The sequence below is a fragment of the Nesoenas mayeri genome (assembly GCF_963082525.1).
Source record: "Nesoenas mayeri genome assembly, chromosome: 1".
NCBI classification, from domain to species: domain Eukaryota; kingdom Metazoa; phylum Chordata; class Aves; order Columbiformes; family Columbidae; genus Nesoenas; species Nesoenas mayeri.
In genome coordinates, this window is record NC_137541.1 from 204,437,238 (window position 1) to 204,457,585 (window position 20,348).

Genomic DNA, 20,348 nt, shown 5'->3' on the forward strand with positions numbered 1-20,348 from the left:
CTCTGGGGAAGAGAACGACCTTGCGAGCTGGGTGAGGACCCATCTCCTTGTCACTGCCCGCAGGGGACACCGCCGTACACAGCGGGGAGCACATTCAACCGCACACACACACACACACACAGTCACAACCCGCCCCTCACGCCACGACCCCGGCCCCGCTCGGACCCTCAGCGGGACAGGTGCGGAGGCCCGGCCCCTCCCGGCGCTGCGCGGCCGTCCCGGGGCGGGCCCGGGCCCGGGGGCGGGGAGGCGGCGGGGCGGGGTGGCCGCGGTGCCCGAGCCCATTTCAGCGGCAGCAGCGGCCGGCGGCGGGAACGGCGGCCATGGCTGGGCGGGCGCTGTGGGCCGCGGGGCTGGTGCTGCTGGCGGCGCTGCCCGCGGCGGTGCGGGCCGACACGCCGGCCAACTGCTCCTTCGCCGACCTGCTGGGCGCCTGGGAGCTCAGCGTTTGGCGGACGAGCGGCGGCCGCCACGGCAACTGCTCCCAGGAGGGTGAGACCGCGGCGGCCCTGCCCCGTTCCTCTTCCCCGGGGTCGGCCCGGCCTCGCCGGGGGTGGTTCCCGTGAGGGAGGAGTGTGGCGGGGGCAGGGGCCGCTCCGTGCTCTGAGGCCCTGAAGCCGAAGCGGGCGGCGGGAAAGCGGTGCTTGTCCGGGCCGTAGCGGCCCCCGCACCTGCGGGTCCGACCCGTGCTGCTGGGCTTGGGGCAGAAAAGGGTTAATTGGAATTAAACAACGCGAAACACTCGCTTTAGTCCAGCTCTGGGTGATCACTGCAGGCAGCCCTGTTACTCTTTCAGTTCGGGGGGTTTTGCTTGTATTTGGACTCAACTAGGCCTCTTTGAGCACCACTGGCTCATGCCGGTTCACTTCTTCCTTCCTCACAGTTGCCTTTCTTCACATCTCAGCCTGTCTGAAAGCGGCTGTTCCCAGCAGCAAAGCGTGGTTCTGCTTCTACGTGACAGCAGGACAGCTCCTGGGAGGCCACCAGCTTTGGGAGCTTGCTGCCAGGCCTGGGGCCTGATAGCATCAGGAGGAACAGAAATACTGCTTCCCTCGGGGGGGATAATAGTGGTGGGGAGTTACTACTTGATCGTTGTGTGTCAATATTACTTAAAAAATAGTTGATACTTTGCATCTTTCCAAATCGCCTGGTTTTTGATCAGATGAGGCTGGCGATGGAGGGTGTCAGAGCACTGATGTGAAGGGCGGTGGGGTGACTGATACCTGGTCCCAGATGTATTGCCGATGCAGTGACACAGCTTCTGGCTCCTGTGTACCTGCATTGCAACTTATGTTTAAATAAGTTGATGTTTCCCAGTAGCAGCTGTTCAGTGCTGTTGCTAATTAAATGTGCAAATACTGTCTAGCAGTGGAAAAAATGAGCATGTAGACCCACTGACAGGTAGGTGAAGTTCCTGAAGTGTGCTTGATGCCTTTTTGCAGTCTGTATTCAACAAGTGTATTTTAGTGTCCTTTGGAATAAAATAAATATTACAATATGCTTTATGCTAATTTTTATTTTGATCTTTTCCACGCAATAATCGTGCAATAATGTTTGTATTTCTTGCAGGGCCTGTGGAAAGAAAGGTGCTTGTGAATTTTCAGAAGTTAGACGTGGTTCAGGACAGTCTAGGCAACTATGGTTTCTTCACTTTGATTTACAATCAAGGCTTTGAACTCGTGATAAATGACTACAAGTGGTTTGCGTTTTTTAAGGTGAGTTAAGTTGGTGTGTTCTACATCACTGACTGTGGTTGAAATGACCGGTACCTCAGCTTCTTTTTAATCCATATGTGCCACAGGAGGGCCATGGGAACACTTGGTTATCTTTAGCTCTAAGGTTTGCCTGCAGTATTTGATACAGGATGTTTTTTAACATGAGGAAACAGTTATCAGTGGTTGGGTAGGGAGCATAGGGAGGGAAGAGGTGTTTATATTCCATACTGAGCATTATCTGAAAAAGCTGTTACAGATGCTGCTGCTTTTCCTTCTGGACATGCTTAAAGCTTCACTAAGCTAACTCTCCCACTGACCTGGAAAATATATTTTTTTTATTTTTCTTTCTGACACCTTGGACCCAAGTGAAATAGCAAATTGTTTTTATCTTTCCTTAAAGATATTTTCAAATGCATGAAAGCTTTAGAAAGGCCATCTGCTCTCCTTGGTGGAGGATTTCTAGGGTCGTTAAATTTTATTCCAGAATACTGCTTTAAAATCTAAGGAACTTTCCTGCTGCCTATAGTTGTTCTTTTGCAATAATACTATTATCTCCAGTTCCTGTTAATTTGTTCAGATCGATCTGAAAACAGTCTTAAAGGCAGGGGCCAGACAGAAGATGCACTTGCTAAGGAATGCTCTGATGCTGTCCTGATGAGTGGTATTGTGAATCTGGAGGGTGACTTGAATTAATTTCTGCTACTTTGCTACCTGGGAGACAGATGTTTTGTGCAGCAAGAATGTTCAGGTGATGAGTGCAGTCCTCAGCAGGAACATTGAACAAGTGTCTTGGTTGTTTCAGAAAGCAAGAGCTTGTGTCTGGCTTCACATGAGTCAATAGTAAACACCCAGGCCTTACCCAAGCATCAAATCTCTGAACCTTGACTAGCAGTAAGTAGGGTGAAGAAATGACTTTTGCTTTAAATTGTCTTTCTGGGAGCCATTATAGATGGTTTCTTTCACAGCAACTATTTTTAAGTCAGTGTTTTGAGATGTTAAGAAAAGTGAGTGATCCATTCTTCCAGGAGAACTGTGATCCTTACTGAACAGAAATGACATACAGGGCTCTGATTTAACTGCAGCTTCTTCCCTGTTGACTGGAGCTCACTTAAGGGAAAAGACTGTACGTTGTTTCACAAGACTAATGGTGGAGTTGTTTGCATGCTCTTTGTGAGTTAACCCCTGTAGTCAGCTAGGCGTTACATGGCCTCTTGCTCATTCCACCCTGGTGGGATGGGGGAGAGAATCAGAAGGGTAAAAATGCAAAAACTCATGGGTTGAGGTAATGACAGTTTAATAGGTAAGGCAAAAACTGTTCACACAAGCAAAGCAATACAAGGAATTCATTCACCACTTCCCATTGGCTGACAGGTGTTCAGCCATCTCCAGGAAATCTGGGCTCCATCCTGTGTAACTGTTATTTAGAAAGGCAGGCACTATGACTCTGAATGTCTTTCTTTTCTCCTTTCTTTAGCTTTTGTAGCTGAGCCTGAAGTCATGTTATAGAATATCCCTTTGGTCAGTTGGGGTCAGCTGGCCCAGCTGTGTCACCTCCCAACTTCTTATGCAATCCCAGCCTGCTCACTCATGGGGCAGTGTGAGAAGCAGATGAGGTCTTGATGCTGTGTAAGCACTACTCCTTCTCTGGAGACATTCAAAACCTGCCTGGACACATTCCTGTGTGATCTGCTCTAGGTGACCCTGCTTAAGCAAGTAGGTTGGACTAGATGATCTCCAGAGTCCCTTCCAGCCCCAACCATTCTGTGATTCTGTGAATAAAATGCCCCTGTGTTACACATGCTGATTTCATCACAAATCTAAAACATGGCACTATATCTGTTACTATAAATAAAATTGTCTGCCAAAACTAGTGCACTCATGTAACTGTAAACTTTGAGTGCTTTTGCTCAAGTATAAGACTGTCTAATGTAGAAGCAAAGTGTGAGCAAAGTGTGAGAGAGAAATACCTGATTGATATTCTCACATCTGTACAAAGTAGTGACACTACATTGTCATCATGGACACTCCTCACAGGTTCAGCAGGTGATGCAGCAAAAACTACAGTCTGAAGTGTGCTCTAACTGGGCAGAGTTAGTGTGAAACTTCTCAGGCAGGGACACCTCAGTGGGAGTGCCTGCCTCAAAAGGGGCAGGAATTGCAGCTTCCCTGAGGACAGGGGAGCACTGTATTGTGGTAGCATTGTCCATGAACTCAGGGCTGAGGTGTCATCTCTAACAGGTATAATCCAGCAGTTATTACTGGCCTTGGTGGGTTCATCTGAGGAGAAATGTAGTTGAGCTAGTGGACTGGGAATTCTTAAGCTGATATTTTACCCAGAAATGCAGCGTTACCTTACAAACCAGTATGGTAGAGCAGTTGAAACAAGTATTGATTATCAAGCTGTTTTTTGAATGTGAGGAATTTAATCATAGAAGCAGTGAGTGGCCTGCTCTGGAATGTAAATGGAGCTGTTAAGCACCAACTTGAAGATAGTTGAGAGTCACTGAAGGCTCTACTGCTGCTATCAACACCTTATAAAATACATCCCTGGAACATGAGCAGTTGACTCATAAGCACTGACCTTGTGTATTCCTCTGTGCTTGTGAAAATGTAAATTCGTTGGTTTGCTAGAGTACTTGTAAACAGTATGCAAAAACTGTTATAGAATAATGTTGGCTGTAAGGAGCTTCTGGAGGTCAACTGATCCAACTTCCTGCTGAAAACAAAATAAGTTAAATATACACCTGAGTCGTAGCAATGCACAATACCTTGAATTTCATGGTCATGAATGTGTCTTAGCCCTTTGTAGGCAAATGGATTAATTGTTAGGTTTGCAGTTGCTTTTTGGATTTGAAAAACATGTTGTTTGGCTCGTTGTTCACTAGTAGGGATTTCATCAACAAGATGTGGTTAAAGGCTTCTTTCCTTTAATAGTATACAGAGAATTAGAGCCCAATTTGCTCACCCTCTTTGTAGTTTTGCTGTGGAAAACAAGAGATTACCAGAATGCAAGTGTAATGGCTGAGAAGCATAAGGAAATACCACAGCACTTACTAGGTGCATTTTTTGCTGCAGACAACTAGTTGACTTTGTTAGGCAACAACTTGCAATACTGTCTGTCTGCAAAACTGTTATTTTACAATTGTCAGTGGGGACCTGATGGGAAGAATTGGTTCCCTACAAACTGATTGACCTTGTAACATATTTATATATGCATATGTTTACTTTTAATCCAGTAAATATTGCATTACATATGAAATAGAAATACAAAATATCTAATCCTAGTATAAACTAAAAATGTGATTTCTTCTGTCAAATGCAGTTCTGGGCTCTTTCAGAACTTATTCATTAATTTCCTACTCTGAAGTTTCTAGGACACAAGTAATATACTCTGCTTGCTACATGCTTCAGAGGTTTTTTTGAAGGATTCTCTATTGTTTAAAGTACTCCTACCATTTGCACCTGAAAGTAACATAAACATAGTAGACTTCATTTGCTTGGTGTTGGTCATAACCTAGAAGCCCTTGGAGTAAAATAGAGTAAACCAGAGTGCTGATGGTTGAGGCCCTTTCTCCATGGAAATGCAGGAAGAGAAAAACAAAATTAATCTCTTAGAATATTGCTTAGCCCTGATTGCTATTGAGAATGTGGAAAGTCATTAGATGAAGTCCCTGTGGAATTCATGGGAAGGAATAATTATCTTTGCTGACAATCTCTTGCTTTACAGCAAGAAGGTATGGAATATGGAGTAATTCCTATTTACTCCATATTCCTAATATGGAGTAAAACCTATTGGTTTTACTACTTGATAAAATTACCTAATTTCACTCTGAAATAACCTTCCAGTGTGAACACTCTTCAGGACTTAACAGCTTTATTCTGGAATTATATATTTTTTTTTTTGGTTCATGCAGCAGTTTGTGGTGATGGTTTCCAGAAGAAAGATTTCATGCTGTTGTGTTGTTTCAGCAGAGCGAAATCGTTAGTCTCCACTTTCAAAATATTCATTTTTATATTTGGGTTGTTATAATGTAACAATGAGGCAGAAAACTCTGAAGTTGGTCTCATACCATGCGTAAGAGTTCTGCTTTTCTGAAAATTGCTTACAGGTATACAGCCATAACACAGAGAGTCTTGCACGTCTTCTTCCATAGCTGTGGATTTGGGCTTGTCAGGAAAGTCTTTGTTGCTTAAGGTCTGCTCATAAATTTCAAGTTCATGTTGCACTAAAGTTAAATTTTGTCACTAAGATCCCATCATGGTTACAGGGTAGATAAAGAAAGCATCCAGATTTACCTACTATGATGCTTTAATAATTTCTTCATTCTGTTGTTGCACGGAGAGGATGGAGTTGCTGGGCTAAGTGAACAGCAGAATTTCAACCAGTATCTGACTTCATGCGTTTCAAGCATAGAAGCGCAACTGGTGCTAATTGAATTGCAGGGTATTTTTGCTTAAAGTTGAAGAATGAAGCTATGGGCTTGTCTAAATGGTGGCTTTATCAGAGCTACTGTAGTGTGTGGATATAGACACAGCTTGTTGGATGGTGCATGTTTCAGTGAGGTTTTTTAATAGCCTTTTGTTCCTGTGGCTTACTAAACAAACACCCGCTAAAACTTTTGTAGGGCCTCGCTACATTTACAAGTTATTTGTTCTTTTACCTGGGGACTGTGAGGAAGTGACCAAAGGAGTGGATCGTGTGAGCTTATCAATGTCTTTTTTCCTCAGTTTGCTTTAATAGCTTGAGTAAAGATACTCTGCTTCATTTCTAACTATCATTGTATGTAGACTTGTCCCTTGAGGTTCGTCAAGTTAAATGCAGCATCCTACTGCATTCTTGCAAGCCATAGTTACTCTGCCTGGGATTTGTTTGTAGCACAAAAGAACTTGTTCGTTCATGGGAATGCACTTGCTTCTTATTTAATGTGTGCTGCTGAAACATCCCTAAATGAACACGGGTGTGAAGTTAGTGTCCTGACTCTTGGCAAAAGCTTGAGCATGTGCTTCTGCTGGATAATATAATGATTCTGTAGGGCTATGCAAGATATAAGACCTTAGATTTTTTTTTTTTCTTCAAGAGATGGCAAAAGAGATAGGGACAGCATAACAAAAAAAGCTAGAGTGAGGCTGAAAAGAAAGTTGAGGCTAACTTGTTTCAATTATTTGGTGGCTTTGTGGTATTTATTAATATTAAGACTACTACTTTGAAGAGAGGCAGTGACATCAGATTCTGTCTGTTAAGCTAAGCGGTACTACTTGTGACTTTTGAGATGTCCTCTGGCAAGAAAAGGGAAGTCTGGCATTTTTTCATATGAAAACATTAGTGCTACTTCAGCCAAAATAAAGAAATAGACTACAGGATATTCCGCTACTCATATTACTAATCTTTTCCATCTGACTTCGTGACATCTTTGTCACATCTTTTCTCTTGTTCCCCAACACCCCCAAATTTGGTTAAAACCAAGGACTTTGTTCCTGAAATAGCCAGCCTAGACAAGTGACAGTAGTTAATGTTTTAATTTCAGAAAGTAAAAAAAAATTATATATATACACGAATGCATTTTATTCTGTGTTGCTAAAATAGAAGTGTTAGAGTTGCTATTGCTGTTTGATAATCCTGCAAATCAATTGAAAGTTAATTTCTATCTTAGTTGGGCTTACTTAACTGACAGTGTGCAACTGCCACCTCCCTGAAGTGTAAATCTGAAAGCATAAATCTCTAAATTGCAGAATGTTCCCTAGATGAAGGAAAATGCATCTGTAGTTGATATTTGCTTGCATTTTATATTGGCTAGCAAGATGAAGTGGTTTGTTCTGATAATACCATCTTTGTTTTTGTACAGTAGGGCATCTGCAAGTCTGCAATTTTGTTCTAATTAAGAATGTGCTTTCCGTGTTAAAATGCATACTTGTAAATTTGATGACAAACAAGTTAAGTCTTTCCAGCAGGCTTAATGTATAGGGTAGTTCTGCCTCCTGGAGCTAGAGTTGGCTTATTACCTGAACATTGCTTCAGTTGAGAACAGCAGGTGTAAAAGCGGATGGGATGGCAGCCTGTTGATGTAGCACTGCTGAATCCCTGTTAAAGTGTGCTGTGTCCAATAAGGTCTCTGTCCTTGCTTTCCTCTTAGGGAGATTAAAAAAATAAAGAAAGCTTTAAGCAATTACTTTTCTTTACTAGGACTATAATGGTATGTGCAGTTACACTATGTCATGATGACCAACACAAAGACTTTACTAAAAGTTCACTGTATCAAGAAGTTTACCTAGGTTCAGGTATCTAACAGCAAGCCTTGAAATTTAGGTGCATGAAGCTTGCTAGTATTAGTGTTGCTTGGCTAAATTTTGGCACTAGGCAAAGTCAGATAGCTCATTGCTTTTTTTCCATGAAGAGAAGTTCCAAGTCTGTTCCATTGTTTTGGTTCAATACTCCATGCTGATGAGGATCTGCATCTGACTGCTACAGGAAGCAGGTCTCTTCCTTGTTGAGTATTCAAGTATTCAGATTGAAGGCCTGTACTTATCAAGAATAATTGTGTGTTGTCTTGTTATAATCTGTGGCAGCTTTTAGGTGGAAAACACGAGTAGGTATTAATTTACACTGTCATATAGAGCCAAATAAAGCACTCTCTCAGTAATTTACTGAGATAAAGTGAGTAACTTGTTGCTTTTGGCGGTGTCTGGATTTCTAGCAATTGTCTTATGAAGAGGGCATTTCTCAAGTCATCTCTGGACCTTACCCTTGATATTTGGCCAAGTGTAGTTATTCCCCATGCTGCACAATTTTGCACAGTAAGACAGGAGAAATAGAGCAAGGTAATAGCTCAGCCTTGTAGTGCCCCCATGCTGCTCTGGTCAGCAAACATGCTTGCCTTGCTAGACAAGCAATGGTGTAGATGTGATGCCTCTGCATCTTACAGACTGGGTACAAAGCAAATGCCCATTGTTCTAAAACAGTCAGAGAATTAACCTTTAATTTTATCCCTCTGATTGATAGACTTAATTATTTCACTCTGTGTTCCCCGTCAAATTCTCCCCAGAGTGCTGACATAGTCACAAATCTCCTAGTCCCTTTATTTACTTTGTTTTCCATCTTGGGGCACTGGCATCACTGTAAGCCACCACCTTCTTCAGTGAAGAGGCTGAGCCAGCATTTCTGTTGAAACACAGCGAAAAACCCTTGTACCATTGTATATGTGCAACTCAAATGGGATAGGATTTAATAAAGTATTGTTGGAAACTTGTATTCCATTTAGATGTTCTGTATGATGAAAAGAGTAGAGTTAAAGCATTCATTGTGTGGGGTTTTCAGGCTCCTGTGTAGCCTAATACAAAACAGACTTTAACCTTAAAATGTCTGGGACATTCTACTGCAAAAGAATTGCTCATCCAGGAAACTTAATGCAGCTGGGCAAAGTGTTAGCACTAATTGTAGTATGAAGACACATTTTACTAAATATAGATGAATTTATTAGTCCTCTTCAGTGGTAAAACAAAGACTTGTGTGGCTGAATAAGGAATTCTTAAGATTTGGGATTTGAATCTTTAGTAACACTCTGCTCACTACCAACTGCAAATGCATTGTTCTTCATGGCTCTTATTGTCTCATTTTGATAGTTCAGGTGAAATCGTTTCTTGATGTTTTTCCACTGCAGTTCTAACTTAAACCAATTGCGAGATGGCTCGTTTTCAGTTCTGACTTCTGAAACAGAAATGCTGTAGTACCATTCTCCCAGAGAGGTCACTGGGTGAGAAAATTGCTGTCCTCCCTGTGTTTACTTTTCAGGCTGCCATGAGTCTTAGTTTTTCAAACTTCTGCAGCAGTCCAGGGTTACTGTAACTAGTCAAGTATCTGGTGCAAGAAGCCACAGGGCATTGAAGAGAAGGATCAGTATTAGGAGGTCTTCTATGTCTTGCCTAGGAAGTAACTGTTGAACCCAATTAACACCTGTTAGTTGATACTAATGTGTGCTTTGTTGCTAAGAGTGCAAGTCACAATGCATTAGTCTTCCTCTAGCAATTTGATAAAGATCTGTTTCTTTCATCTGCTTAATATTTTCTTGTTGCTGCTTTATCCTGAAGTCAAACATGAAAGTGATTGTCTTGGAATGTAAGCTTGACCACTTCCCTTGAAACACAGGCAAGAAGCAGCTGAGTGGGTAGGGAGTATTGCTATGCTTACAAATGCATCAACTCAACATGTGCATAACCTCTTCACATTACAGTACAAAAAGGAAGGCCAGAATGTAACCAGCTACTGTAATGAGACTCTACCAGGATGGGTACATGATGTACTTGGCCACAATTGGGCTTGTTTTAGTGGACGCAAGATTTCTTCATCTCCCTCAGATGTTCACAAAAATGAGCTGCCTCTCCAGAAGCCCAGAGGAAGGTAAGGAACAAACAGTGACCTTTTACTGTAGTAAACCATTTGTTAACTGTGCTTCAGATTTCATCTGAAACCCTGTGGACCAGGTCTGTGACTGAGGGCAAAGTCAATACCGGTGATAACATTGGGAATAAGCCTGAATGCACAAAGACAGGATGATGTGCCAGTTGCATCACACAGATGCTCCCTCAGTCTGTGGTAAAGGCCGGTTACAAAACTGGCATGTCTGAAGGTGGTGATATCCTTCTAGTTAGTCTGCCTCAAATCTCGTAACCTCGCCTTGATCCAACAATTGCATATTTCTTTGTCAGTACCTACCAGAAGACTGTTCTAGAGTTAGGTTCTCCCATATTCAGTATAGAGAACACTTTTACTTTTCAATCCTTGTCCTTTTCTTACTGTTTTATGTGGTTGCTTTTGTTTACAGTCTTTCAAGCAGACGTTATGTGCACAACTTTGACTTTATAAATGCTATCAATGCTCACCAGAAGTCCTGGAAAGCAACAATATACAAGGAGTATGAGAACTTTGCCCTGGAAGAACTAACAAGAAGATCTGGGGGTCTCTATTCCAGAGTTCCAAGGTACTGAGGTATTTTGTTTTGCTATAAACCCCACTGATTCAAAGAATCTGCTTGGATTTGTCCTGGCTCTTCCTAGCTGTGTTTTGGCTGGTAGTTCAGATGTTTAATCAAGTTTCCAGGCCTTCCATCTCATTTTCATTGTGTGCCAATGTATTTCTTTGTTTGAATTATTATTCTGACCATCTGTTGTCTCAAGCAGTTGAGACAAATAGGATCATCTACCTGTTAATCTTGCCCAGTAACTCACTGCTGAATTCATATGTGCAGAGAAGTAGTTGGACAGACTCAGTTGTCATCTCACTCTCCTGTCTACCCATCAACTGCTTGCCTTAGTCATGAGCTTTTTCTTGACTGTCTTCCTGGTTCTGCTATTTCATAATTGCAATTAAAAACAACAGTGAACCACATAGAATCATTTTGGTTGGAAAGGACCCTTAATAACAGAATGTTATTTGTTATGTGTTATGTTAACAGTTGGACTCTATGATCTTAAACATGAATAATAAAGATTTTCTAAGGGAATTCCCTGATTACTTCGATAATTTGCCATGTCTGCAACCAGGAGTAGAATGAAGCAGCATGTAATAGCTCTGAGAGTGCCTTCAGGGTCCTGCAGATCATATGGCAGAGAAATGGTAATGGGATGGACATGTGGTCCTCCGCATTAATTTGAGGACTAGTGTTCTTTGATCTGAAGTTTCCCTCTTAACAAATGTTTTACCTTCATTGTATTTTTTTTCTACTCTGATACTACTGTGGATAGGAATGCCACATACTTTTCCAAACCATAAAAATTATGTTTGTAGAGGAAGATCCTGCAATGCAATAAAAATTCTGATTTGTATGAGCATTGTGCAGATTATCATCATTTCACCCTATAGACAGACTCATACAATCATACGATTTTAAATGCAGTAACCTGTAGGGAAGCTCTATTGCACCATGCAGTGCCATGATGCTTTTTGGCCTTCTTGTGCTCTCAGAACAGATTCCAGTGTCTGGTGTTTGTGAATAGCACTTGGTGTGTGACTTACGAGACAAGTATCAGGTTATGTGAAGGTGGAATGCACACAACCTGGCTTGCTGATACATGATCATCGCTTGACTGCAAGTGGTAGATGAGGACAAGTAACATTCAATACTATTTCAGTAGTCACAGTAAAAACTTGCTCCAGGGAAGTCTCCAGGGCAAGTGGTACTGCAGTTATTGAAACGTCTGTTGTGAGCTGTGTCTGCAGTTAAACAGTCTGTAGTTGCTGTCAGTATGTGCTGCCAAGGCGAGGTGCCTTCTGCAGTCAAATATTCTGCATACCTTGTGATGGTAGAGACATAAAATAGCAATTGTAGAACTGCATTACTACAGTCACTGAGTTACTTCAGCACTTTGGATTGGTTCAAAAGTATTTGACCTCACCAGATTGTGGATACTTTGTAATATAGGTCACTCAGGGAGGGATTTGAATATGTCTTGCATCCTGCTGAAACTCATCTCTTGAGATTGGCACCCACTCAGCTTAAATGGAGACTGTTTCAAACTACTTAGTATGAAGTGTGTGCAGCTAATAGAAGCCAGAAGATGACAACTGAGAGTTACATGATTGTTTTCTTGCCTGGAGTGTGGTCTGTTACTCAGAAATATTTTCTTTTCTTTAGACCGAAGCCTGCACCTCTAACAGACGAGTTACTAAAAAAAGTTTCAGGATTACCAGATTCCTGGGACTGGAGAAATGTGAATGGTGTCAATTATGTCAGCCCTACTCGGAATCAAGGTAAAAAGAATTAATCAAAACTCTGAATTGCTCTAGAGCTCTTTTGATGCACTTTGTAATTTGCTGTTAACAAGATTTTTGTCTAGTGTCTTGCAGCTGACAGATGGTACCTCTGCTATTAATAACCTGCAGAAACTGGGTGGAGCCCTGGTTGACAGCACTGTGACAAAATAGGTGGTGGTGCTGGCTTATTTAAACAGCAGTGTCTCTTGCTGGAGTTCAAGCCAGTTACCACAGTGCCCTGCATAAAGACAGCTGTCAAGTTTTGTCCAAACAATCTCAGTCATGGTTTTCTGCATGCTGACAGAACTGATGTATCTTTAATTATTTCCCTAATTCCTGCTGATGGCAAATTACCATGAAGCTTTAATGAATAAAACCATGAAAATTGTTTACACGGCCTCCAAATCTTATCACCCTGATAGCCATTTAGGTAACTCCTAAAGTTATTTGCAAGAGGAGGAGTTAGTCACTGTGAAACCTGTGGACACTGATAATGGTTTTTACGTGTATATTTTTTCTTTACCCCTGTGGTAGTGTCATTAGCTCAAAACAGACTTAAAAGTATACCATTCTGGTATATATTTATTCTATAGGGAGTGCTTTTATAGCACTGTGGCTGAAGATACTTGAATTGGATGTTTACATACTGGAGGCCAGGAGTGGACTCAGTTGACATGTCCCTTCCCTGCTCCATTTCCAAACAGACTCTCATCTGCTGAGAGTTGTCTGGTTGCAACTTTGAGTGGAAGGGAACATAACATTCATAAGGTGAGGAGGGGATGACTTAAATCACTGGTCCCTCATTTATGGCTTAGTTCTTCTGCCTGATTCTGCCAGCTGGATTCCAGGTAGCAGAAGTAGCATAGGAAGTCTTGTGGGAGTTTCAGTTCACAAACTGACCCATGGTGTCACTGAAAGATGGCAACAGGGAACCATACAATCCTATGTAGGTTCAAGTCCTGTACTTTTTCCTGGTGTGAACTGTCATCATCCCAAGGGCTCTTTTGCTGTCCAAGCAGTAGAACACTTGGTCACAAACTTACCCTTTCTCCATTGTGTTGCCTCAGAGTTTCTGTAAACGAGAACTAGTCTGTTGCTTCCAATAATAAAGCTGCCTACACTTTTCCTGTAATCTGAGAATCCATACTGAGTATGTTAAATATCTGTGGAACATGCATTATGCTCTATTAAATAGCTTTCAGGCTTTAAAAAGGGAAAAAAAAAAAGGAAAAAAACAAAACAAAAAAACATATCCAGAGGATGACCTTTGCAAAATAGTGCTGACACACAAAATAAGTCTTACTGATGATAGCTGGTATGATTTTTGAGGCACTACATATCAGTGCTTCATTAAAATGATGGTATTAGAAAGTCTTAGTTGTATATCATTAAGATTATTAGATTATTAATTAGCAAAGTCTATGGATGAGAAGTCTGCAAGCAGTAAGATGCAAAGTGTCTGGCACATGTAGAGTGAATTGTATGAATTACAAGATTGTAGATTCCCAGATCGCACATGCTTCTGGAGTCACTGCGCTTTACCTAAGGAGAAGAAAATAAGTTATCTGAAGTGGAGAAGAATTAAAATAGAAGTGTGCATTCTCTGTAGAATACAGTGAGGAATGGCAGGCTTCATGCAATTGTATTTGTCTTGGACTGTAATACTGACAGCGTGTAAGCATCCCTGCCAGCATTTGCTGTAGTCGAGAAAGTGAAGATTGAGTTCTCAGGTTGTTTATAAAGCATCTTTGTCTTTGAGCCAAGAGATGTGTTGTCTTTGAAGACAGACCTGTCATTGCTTGTTATCAACTTTACAATGAGAAGAAGAGGGAAACCTACAGATTTCAGACTCTTAACTGCCTTAGAGCCTGGTTCCAATTTCTTACTGACTTCTTTCTGCAAGTTTTTTCTGCAAATCAAAGTAGATGAAAAGCCCGGTCAGCTGATTCTTCACTAGGTGTGCTGTGCCTCCTGCTTACTCCTCCTAATGTAACAGCCTTTGCAGTAGAGTGAGTGGAATTTGATGTGGCTGAAGCTTTGACTCTGGAAGAGAATTTGTGGAAAGTTTCAGAAGAGTAACAACTATTCTTGCAGCTGTGGGCTCTCTGCTGATGTAGTGTGGTTGTCATGCCATGGACCTCACAAATACCACTGTGGTAGCAGGAAAGAAGTTTAGCAACCGCCACAGGAGGCTTCAGACTGAAATGGTTGTGTTAATTATATTTTTTTCAATGTTTTTGCACATAAAATGCAACAAAGTGTTTTGCAGCGTGGCCTGTCTTGGATGCTGTGACTGTACAATGAGTGGGAGGCACCTTTCACTGCTTCAGTTTTCCCTGCTGGGTAAAGAGCGTTCATGTTCAGGCTGATTTTTGTCCCTTCTCTTCAGAGATACGTCTGAGTGAAGGTGCAATTTCACAAAGTCTTGGTTTGGTAATAGCTTTTATACACCTACACAGTTCAGAAGAAAGTATTTTGTTTTGTTCCTCAAGCCTCCCTCATTTTCATAGCTCTGCAATATTTGGCTTACCCGCTGTCAGGAAACAAAAAGAAATTGGGCACCAGGGTGACAAACAGTAGATAAAATAGGACCTCATGCAAGTAATTGTCCTTCCCTGTGATGCTTGTCATTCCACTTCCAAAGGTTTTTAATGTGTCACAGGAAGCTCCAAGGGAGTGAAGAGGCCTAAAACCAGAAGCAGTGCTAAATTTTGATGCAAAAGTTAGGAGACTTATCTTGCTGCCAGGAAACAGGAGGGAAATTAAGGTGCCTCTGAAAAAACAGCATACAATTACATGCCCTTGAGAAGTAAGGGGAGCTGGGATTAATCCACTATATGAAACCTGTTATTTATACCGCTAGACTCTCCAAAGTCACATATTTTAGTGGTAGCTCTAAAGGTAGAATGTTTTTTAACTGGAAATTCCAGTATTGATATGTTGGTGAGTTGAAATAGTCTGGAACAATATTGTCATCATTCACTTAAAATAGTTCATTGCCCCTTAGCACATGTGCTCCATAAAGGGTTATAGTCTGAGGCAGCAGGTTATCGGCCTTCTCAGCTCTGGTAATGTGGTCCCTGTAGGTTCATTCTGAAGGAATAGCCTAGCTCTTAAATGATACTACTGGAGAACACTAAAGGGCAATATATAGTCTCTTATTCTTGACCAAGTTCAGTGTTCCTTCAGAAGTTGTTAGAACTGTTTTTTGAATTGCATATTTAAAAATCAAATGTATATTTAAAGTTTTTGTTCTATCAGTGTTTAACTTCTAATCACTATCTGGTAGGTTTTGACTCTTTTTGGTGTTCTTTAGCAGTAGTTGTACATGCAGGTGACTTACCATGTGTGTATATATTGACTGCTTTTTGTGGTTACTTTTTCTCCTCTCCTCAGGCGCATGTGGCAGCTGTTATGCATTTTCCTCCATGGGCATGCTGGAAGCAAGAATACGTATCCTCACAAACAACACTCAGAAACCAATCTTTAGTCCCCAGCAGGTTTTGTCTTGCAGCCAGTATTCTCAGGGTAAGTATGCTGGTGTATACAAACATAACTTTCACTAATGATCATGTGGCAGAAGGAAACTGTATGTTAAAAGCTTCCATGCCTTCCCCATCACCTACCATTTAGCTTCTTCATCTTTATAGTACTTCTTTTTTTGTAAGATTGGAGAAAATATTCAAGAGTTGTCAGCCCACCTTACTGCAGAGTTCAGATTGAACCAGTAGTAGGTGGCCTGATGCTCAAGATGTTGTTGGATTTTTAGTTAGATCCACCTGGGAGATGGGGAATATCTAAGGGATAGGGCAAAAATAAAGCTAAATTGCAATGCATATAGAAAGTGTGGGACTAAGTATCCTCATAAAAGCATATTCAGAGGGAGGATGTGCAACTGGGGAGAGGGAGATGAGCAAAAACAGCCATTAAAGCTTTCTACTAGGACAGTACCCGCATTAGGACAGGTCTTTTTACTGCATGTAACTAATTGCTTTTCCTGATGGGAAGTATCAGGAGCAATTGGATGAGAAGGTGGTTCATGCATTAGTGTTCCCAGTATAGCTCCCACCAATGTGATTTTTGTCTTGTGTGTTTCAGAAAGCCTGCTGTAGCTAACTGGAAATATTAGTGTTGTCTGGGTCCCTGCAGTTTGTGTTCAACACTGTATCTAGAAGTATTCCAAAAGATTTGAGTGGGAAAGTCTCCCACCTCAGATAACTCTCCAAAGGAATAAATAGATGGTTGAGTGTGGTTTTTTTTCTTTTGTTTAGGTTGCGATGGTGGCTTCCCATACCTCACTGCTGGAAAGTATGTCCAAGACTTTGGTGTGGTGGAAGAAGACTGCTTCCCTTACACAGCCCAAGATTCTCCATGCTTGTTCAAGCGCAGCTGTTACCACTACTACACTTCTGAGTACCACTATGTTGGTGGTTTCTATGGAGGCTGCAATGAAGCCCTGATGAAACTTGAGCTTGTTCTGCATGGGCCAATGGCTGTTGCCTTTGAGGTTTATAATGATTTCATTCATTATAAAGAGGGGATCTACCATCACACCGGGCTGCGGGATGACTTCAATCCTTTTGAATTGACCAATCATGCTGTCTTGCTGGTGGGCTATGGTACAGACCCACAAAGTGGTGAAAAGTTCTGGATTGTGAAGAACAGCTGGGGCATCTTGTGGGGAGAATATGGTTACTTCCGAATTCGCCGGGGCACTGATGAATGTGCAATTGAAAGTATTGCAGTGGCTGCAACTCCTATTGCAAAATTATAAATGCAGAGGTCTTGATCCATCCAGTGCCTTGTCCCCAGCCATAAGAACATACTGGTTTTTAGAAACTGCAGGTAAAATCTTTCCCCAGCTTGTACAGGGGAGCTTTAATGAAATTTTCCAGAACAGAGCACTTTCCCTAGGTGAGAGGTTGAAGACTGTTCGCTCTGTGCCCTGAAAGCTTCCTCTCAAGTCTGACAGTAGATCACTGAGAATGCAATGGCAGTTTTGGTAATCATGGTGATAGTTATTCATCACTGGAATAACTTCACTCACCAGTTAATTTTTTATTGTGGACCATCGTGAACTTCAGATCTCAGAGGGAAGTGTCTGCTTTGATAATCTGTAACTATGAAAGGACACTGTAGTGCCTTACTTCTCAGAAATCGGGAAGTCACTGCAATTTAGAACATTACTGTCTTTTGGGGAGGGAATAGGCAATCACACTGATTAAAAGAAAATTCTAAAGCTTTAACTGTCCTGAAAAAACTGCATGTCAAACACTTAGGACAATAAAAATCAATTTTATATTTCACGCTGTTATTAAATGTTCCAGTTTTGGATTTTATTGCTGTGCTTTGCAGTTGATCATCTCGGAGTTCAATAAAAGTTACCATGCTCCTATAGGAGTTTGTACTTGTGGAAGTAGTTGGTTCATTATTTCAGTATTTTGTCCTAAATTTTGAACTTTCTGTCAAGAACTTTGTACTTTAGCAGGATCTAAACTGGTGGAGAAGGAGGATAAGAGAGGAGAAGGAGGAATCATCCAGCTCAGGCCAAGATTCTCATGACAGGATCAAGCAAGGTTGTCCAGGAGTCTAGTAGTCCTTGCTGTGGTTATGGGACAGTTCATTGAGTAAATTGACTAATTCCCCAGTAATCCTGCTTAAATTCTCTCTGTTAATCTGTTGCCATATTCCTTTCAAATATACAAGGTAGAAAAATAGAATTGAGGGGGGACTGCAAGACTTGGAATTAACTTTTTTTTTTTTTTTTTTAATGTAACTCCACTGCAATACAGGACTGGGTTAATGCAGCACTCTGCTGTTCTTCACATGAATAGATTGGAGTAGCTTAGAGGCGAGTCCTAGTTTCATGGGTAGAAAATGAATTCTTTGGTAATCTTCTGTTTAAAATAACGTGACAAAAGTAATTAGTATTTTTCTATACAAAATACGAGCTTTTTCCTAGGGTACAAGGAAACATATAATACAGAAAAGTGGAACAGTTGTCTATTTTTAATCAAAATATCCCATTTAAGGTCAAAGGGAAAACTCCCTTTTTAGTATCAGATTCTCACAAGAACTGCTTGACTCTAGTTTGCTCAAACTGAAGGGCAGAGGCAGAATCATTTCATGGTTTTGGCTGTTCTTTTTTTTGAACTCCCTGCTAAGAACTATTGAACTGTGTTTGGAAACTTAGACTCTGTGTTTGGTAGTATTTGAATGAGAACATCCAGAGTAGTTTATATTGTGGACTCGATCATTTTGGCTGAGGGGAGAGCAGGGTACTTCACTTTGTTCATTCCCACTTTGATTACTTGGAGTTGATGCAAAACTGAGAGTCCCGTGAGGACATTATCCCTTGGTAGAGCAGCTGTGATTCTCCCACACACCTATTTGCCTGAAATACACAACCAAGTGCACAAAATGCCTTTCGTCTAGCATTTATCCCTTTCTTCCCCTTCTCTTCCCATACTTCTACTTACTTTGGAGGAAGTTTTACTGGGGTGGAAGAAGCAATGCTGCTTTCTCCCAACAGTATCTGTGTGTGGTTTGTGTTTGCTGTGTTATCAGGTGTAATAGGGGTGTGATAGCTCATGTGCTATCAGTAGGTCACCCACTACCCTTTTTACCGGTATTGATTTGAGTTATAGTAATAAAGCTAAAGCTGAAAATTACTTGAAACAATCAAGGATGGAAGAAATCATCACCTGTGCCTTCATTGTAGGAGACAAGATGATGTTGGCTGCAGCGTGATGCCAGGAGCAAGCTTCCCACTGTGCTGGTATCACAGCTGCCCAGCTTGATCTAATTTGGGTGACAGCTGCTCTGTTACACAAGCAGCCATGTTGACACCAGTATAAACTCTCATGAGGTGCAGAAAAAGGTCTTTGTGTAGTGATCTGCAGGCTTGTCCTGCCACCCGTGTCTGTTATTTCACTGCACAGATACAATGCAGTTTGAAGTGTCAGTACTTAATAAGAGGTGTTTTCATGAAGTTATGGCTCTATATGGATGTGCTAGGTTCTTTGATTTCATTAACATCTGTAGCACTCAAGATTAGCTTGAGAATAAGGATATAAAAGTTGGGTATTTGTTACTATTTCTAGTATCCTTCAGCCATTAGGAAATAAATTTATTATCACCAAACTGCTACTGACATGGCACTACTGGTATAAAAGTACTTGCTATTTATTGTGGCTGGTATCATGTTAGCTACGTGTATTTTGCATAAGATTGTGTATTTTCTTAGAAATTCCTGTGTCTACCTGTCACTGCTTGTGTGTGGCAGCTGCACTGGTGCTAAGGTGAGGATGGGAGAATTCTCAGAGCCATTTCTCACTGTCACCACCTCCAGCGACTGTCATCAGATGTACTTGTTTGCCTCTGGCTGACTGCAGTATGAGAATGTCCCTGTTTTCTGTATTTCTGAGTTGCACAGAGAAATGTTGATCAGCCTGACGGAGCTACTTAAGTAGCCCACATAACATATATGTATTCTCAAGTTTTATTTGGAGTTGTGGGCCAAGTACAGAAAGTACGTTTGAGAGCCACAGGCTGAAGCCAGAGTGTTTCTTTTCCACAGGCCATATGGGATGCAACTGCAAGAGCTGGTAAACCTTAGAACTGAGAAGGTACCACTCCACCTTGTGATGGTGCAGCCTGTGATGCAGCTTCATCCACTAGTATCCTGCCAGCCCTTGGAAGTTGAGCATCTCCCATATGAGGAAAGGCTGAGGGAGCTGGGGCTCTTTAGCTTGAAGAAGGGGAGACTGAGGGGTGATGTCATCAATGTTTATAAATATCTAAAGAATGAGTGTCACGAGGATGGAGCCAGGCTCGTCTCAGTGACAACCAATGACAGGACAAGGGGCAATGGGTATGAACTGGAACAC

General features: G+C 41.6%; 1 protein-coding gene across 1 annotated transcript; it reads left to right on the forward strand.

Annotated features, from left to right (window-relative positions):
- The first annotated feature begins 302 nt into the window (after nucleotides 1-302).
- On the forward strand, nucleotides 303-17,826 carry CTSC (cathepsin C). Its single transcript, XM_080363285.1, has 7 exons — nucleotides 303-492; nucleotides 1,570-1,715; nucleotides 9,941-10,107; nucleotides 10,532-10,687; nucleotides 12,341-12,456; nucleotides 15,856-15,987; nucleotides 16,731-17,826. The coding sequence occupies exons 1-7, from the start codon at nucleotides 324-326 to the stop codon at nucleotides 17,231-17,233; spliced, it is 1,389 nt and encodes a 462-aa protein (XP_080219411.1). The 5' UTR covers nucleotides 303-323; the 3' UTR covers nucleotides 17,234-17,826.
- Nucleotides 17,827-20,348: the final 2,522 nt, after the last annotated feature.

Bases quoted from the DNA above. Each gene is read 5' to 3' on its own strand.
- CTSC (XM_080363285.1), top strand. From the start codon at position 324: ATGGCTGGGCGGGCGCTGTGGGCCGCGGGGCTGGTGCTGCTGGCGGCG. The intron at 493-1,569 runs GTGAGACCGCGG...TATTTCTTGCAG, and splicing joins CGGCAACTGCTCCCAGGAGG to GGCCTGTGGAAAGAAAGGTG. The intron at 10,688-12,340 runs GTACTGAGGTAT...TCTTTTCTTTAG, and splicing joins CTCTATTCCAGAGTTCCAAG to ACCGAAGCCTGCACCTCTAA.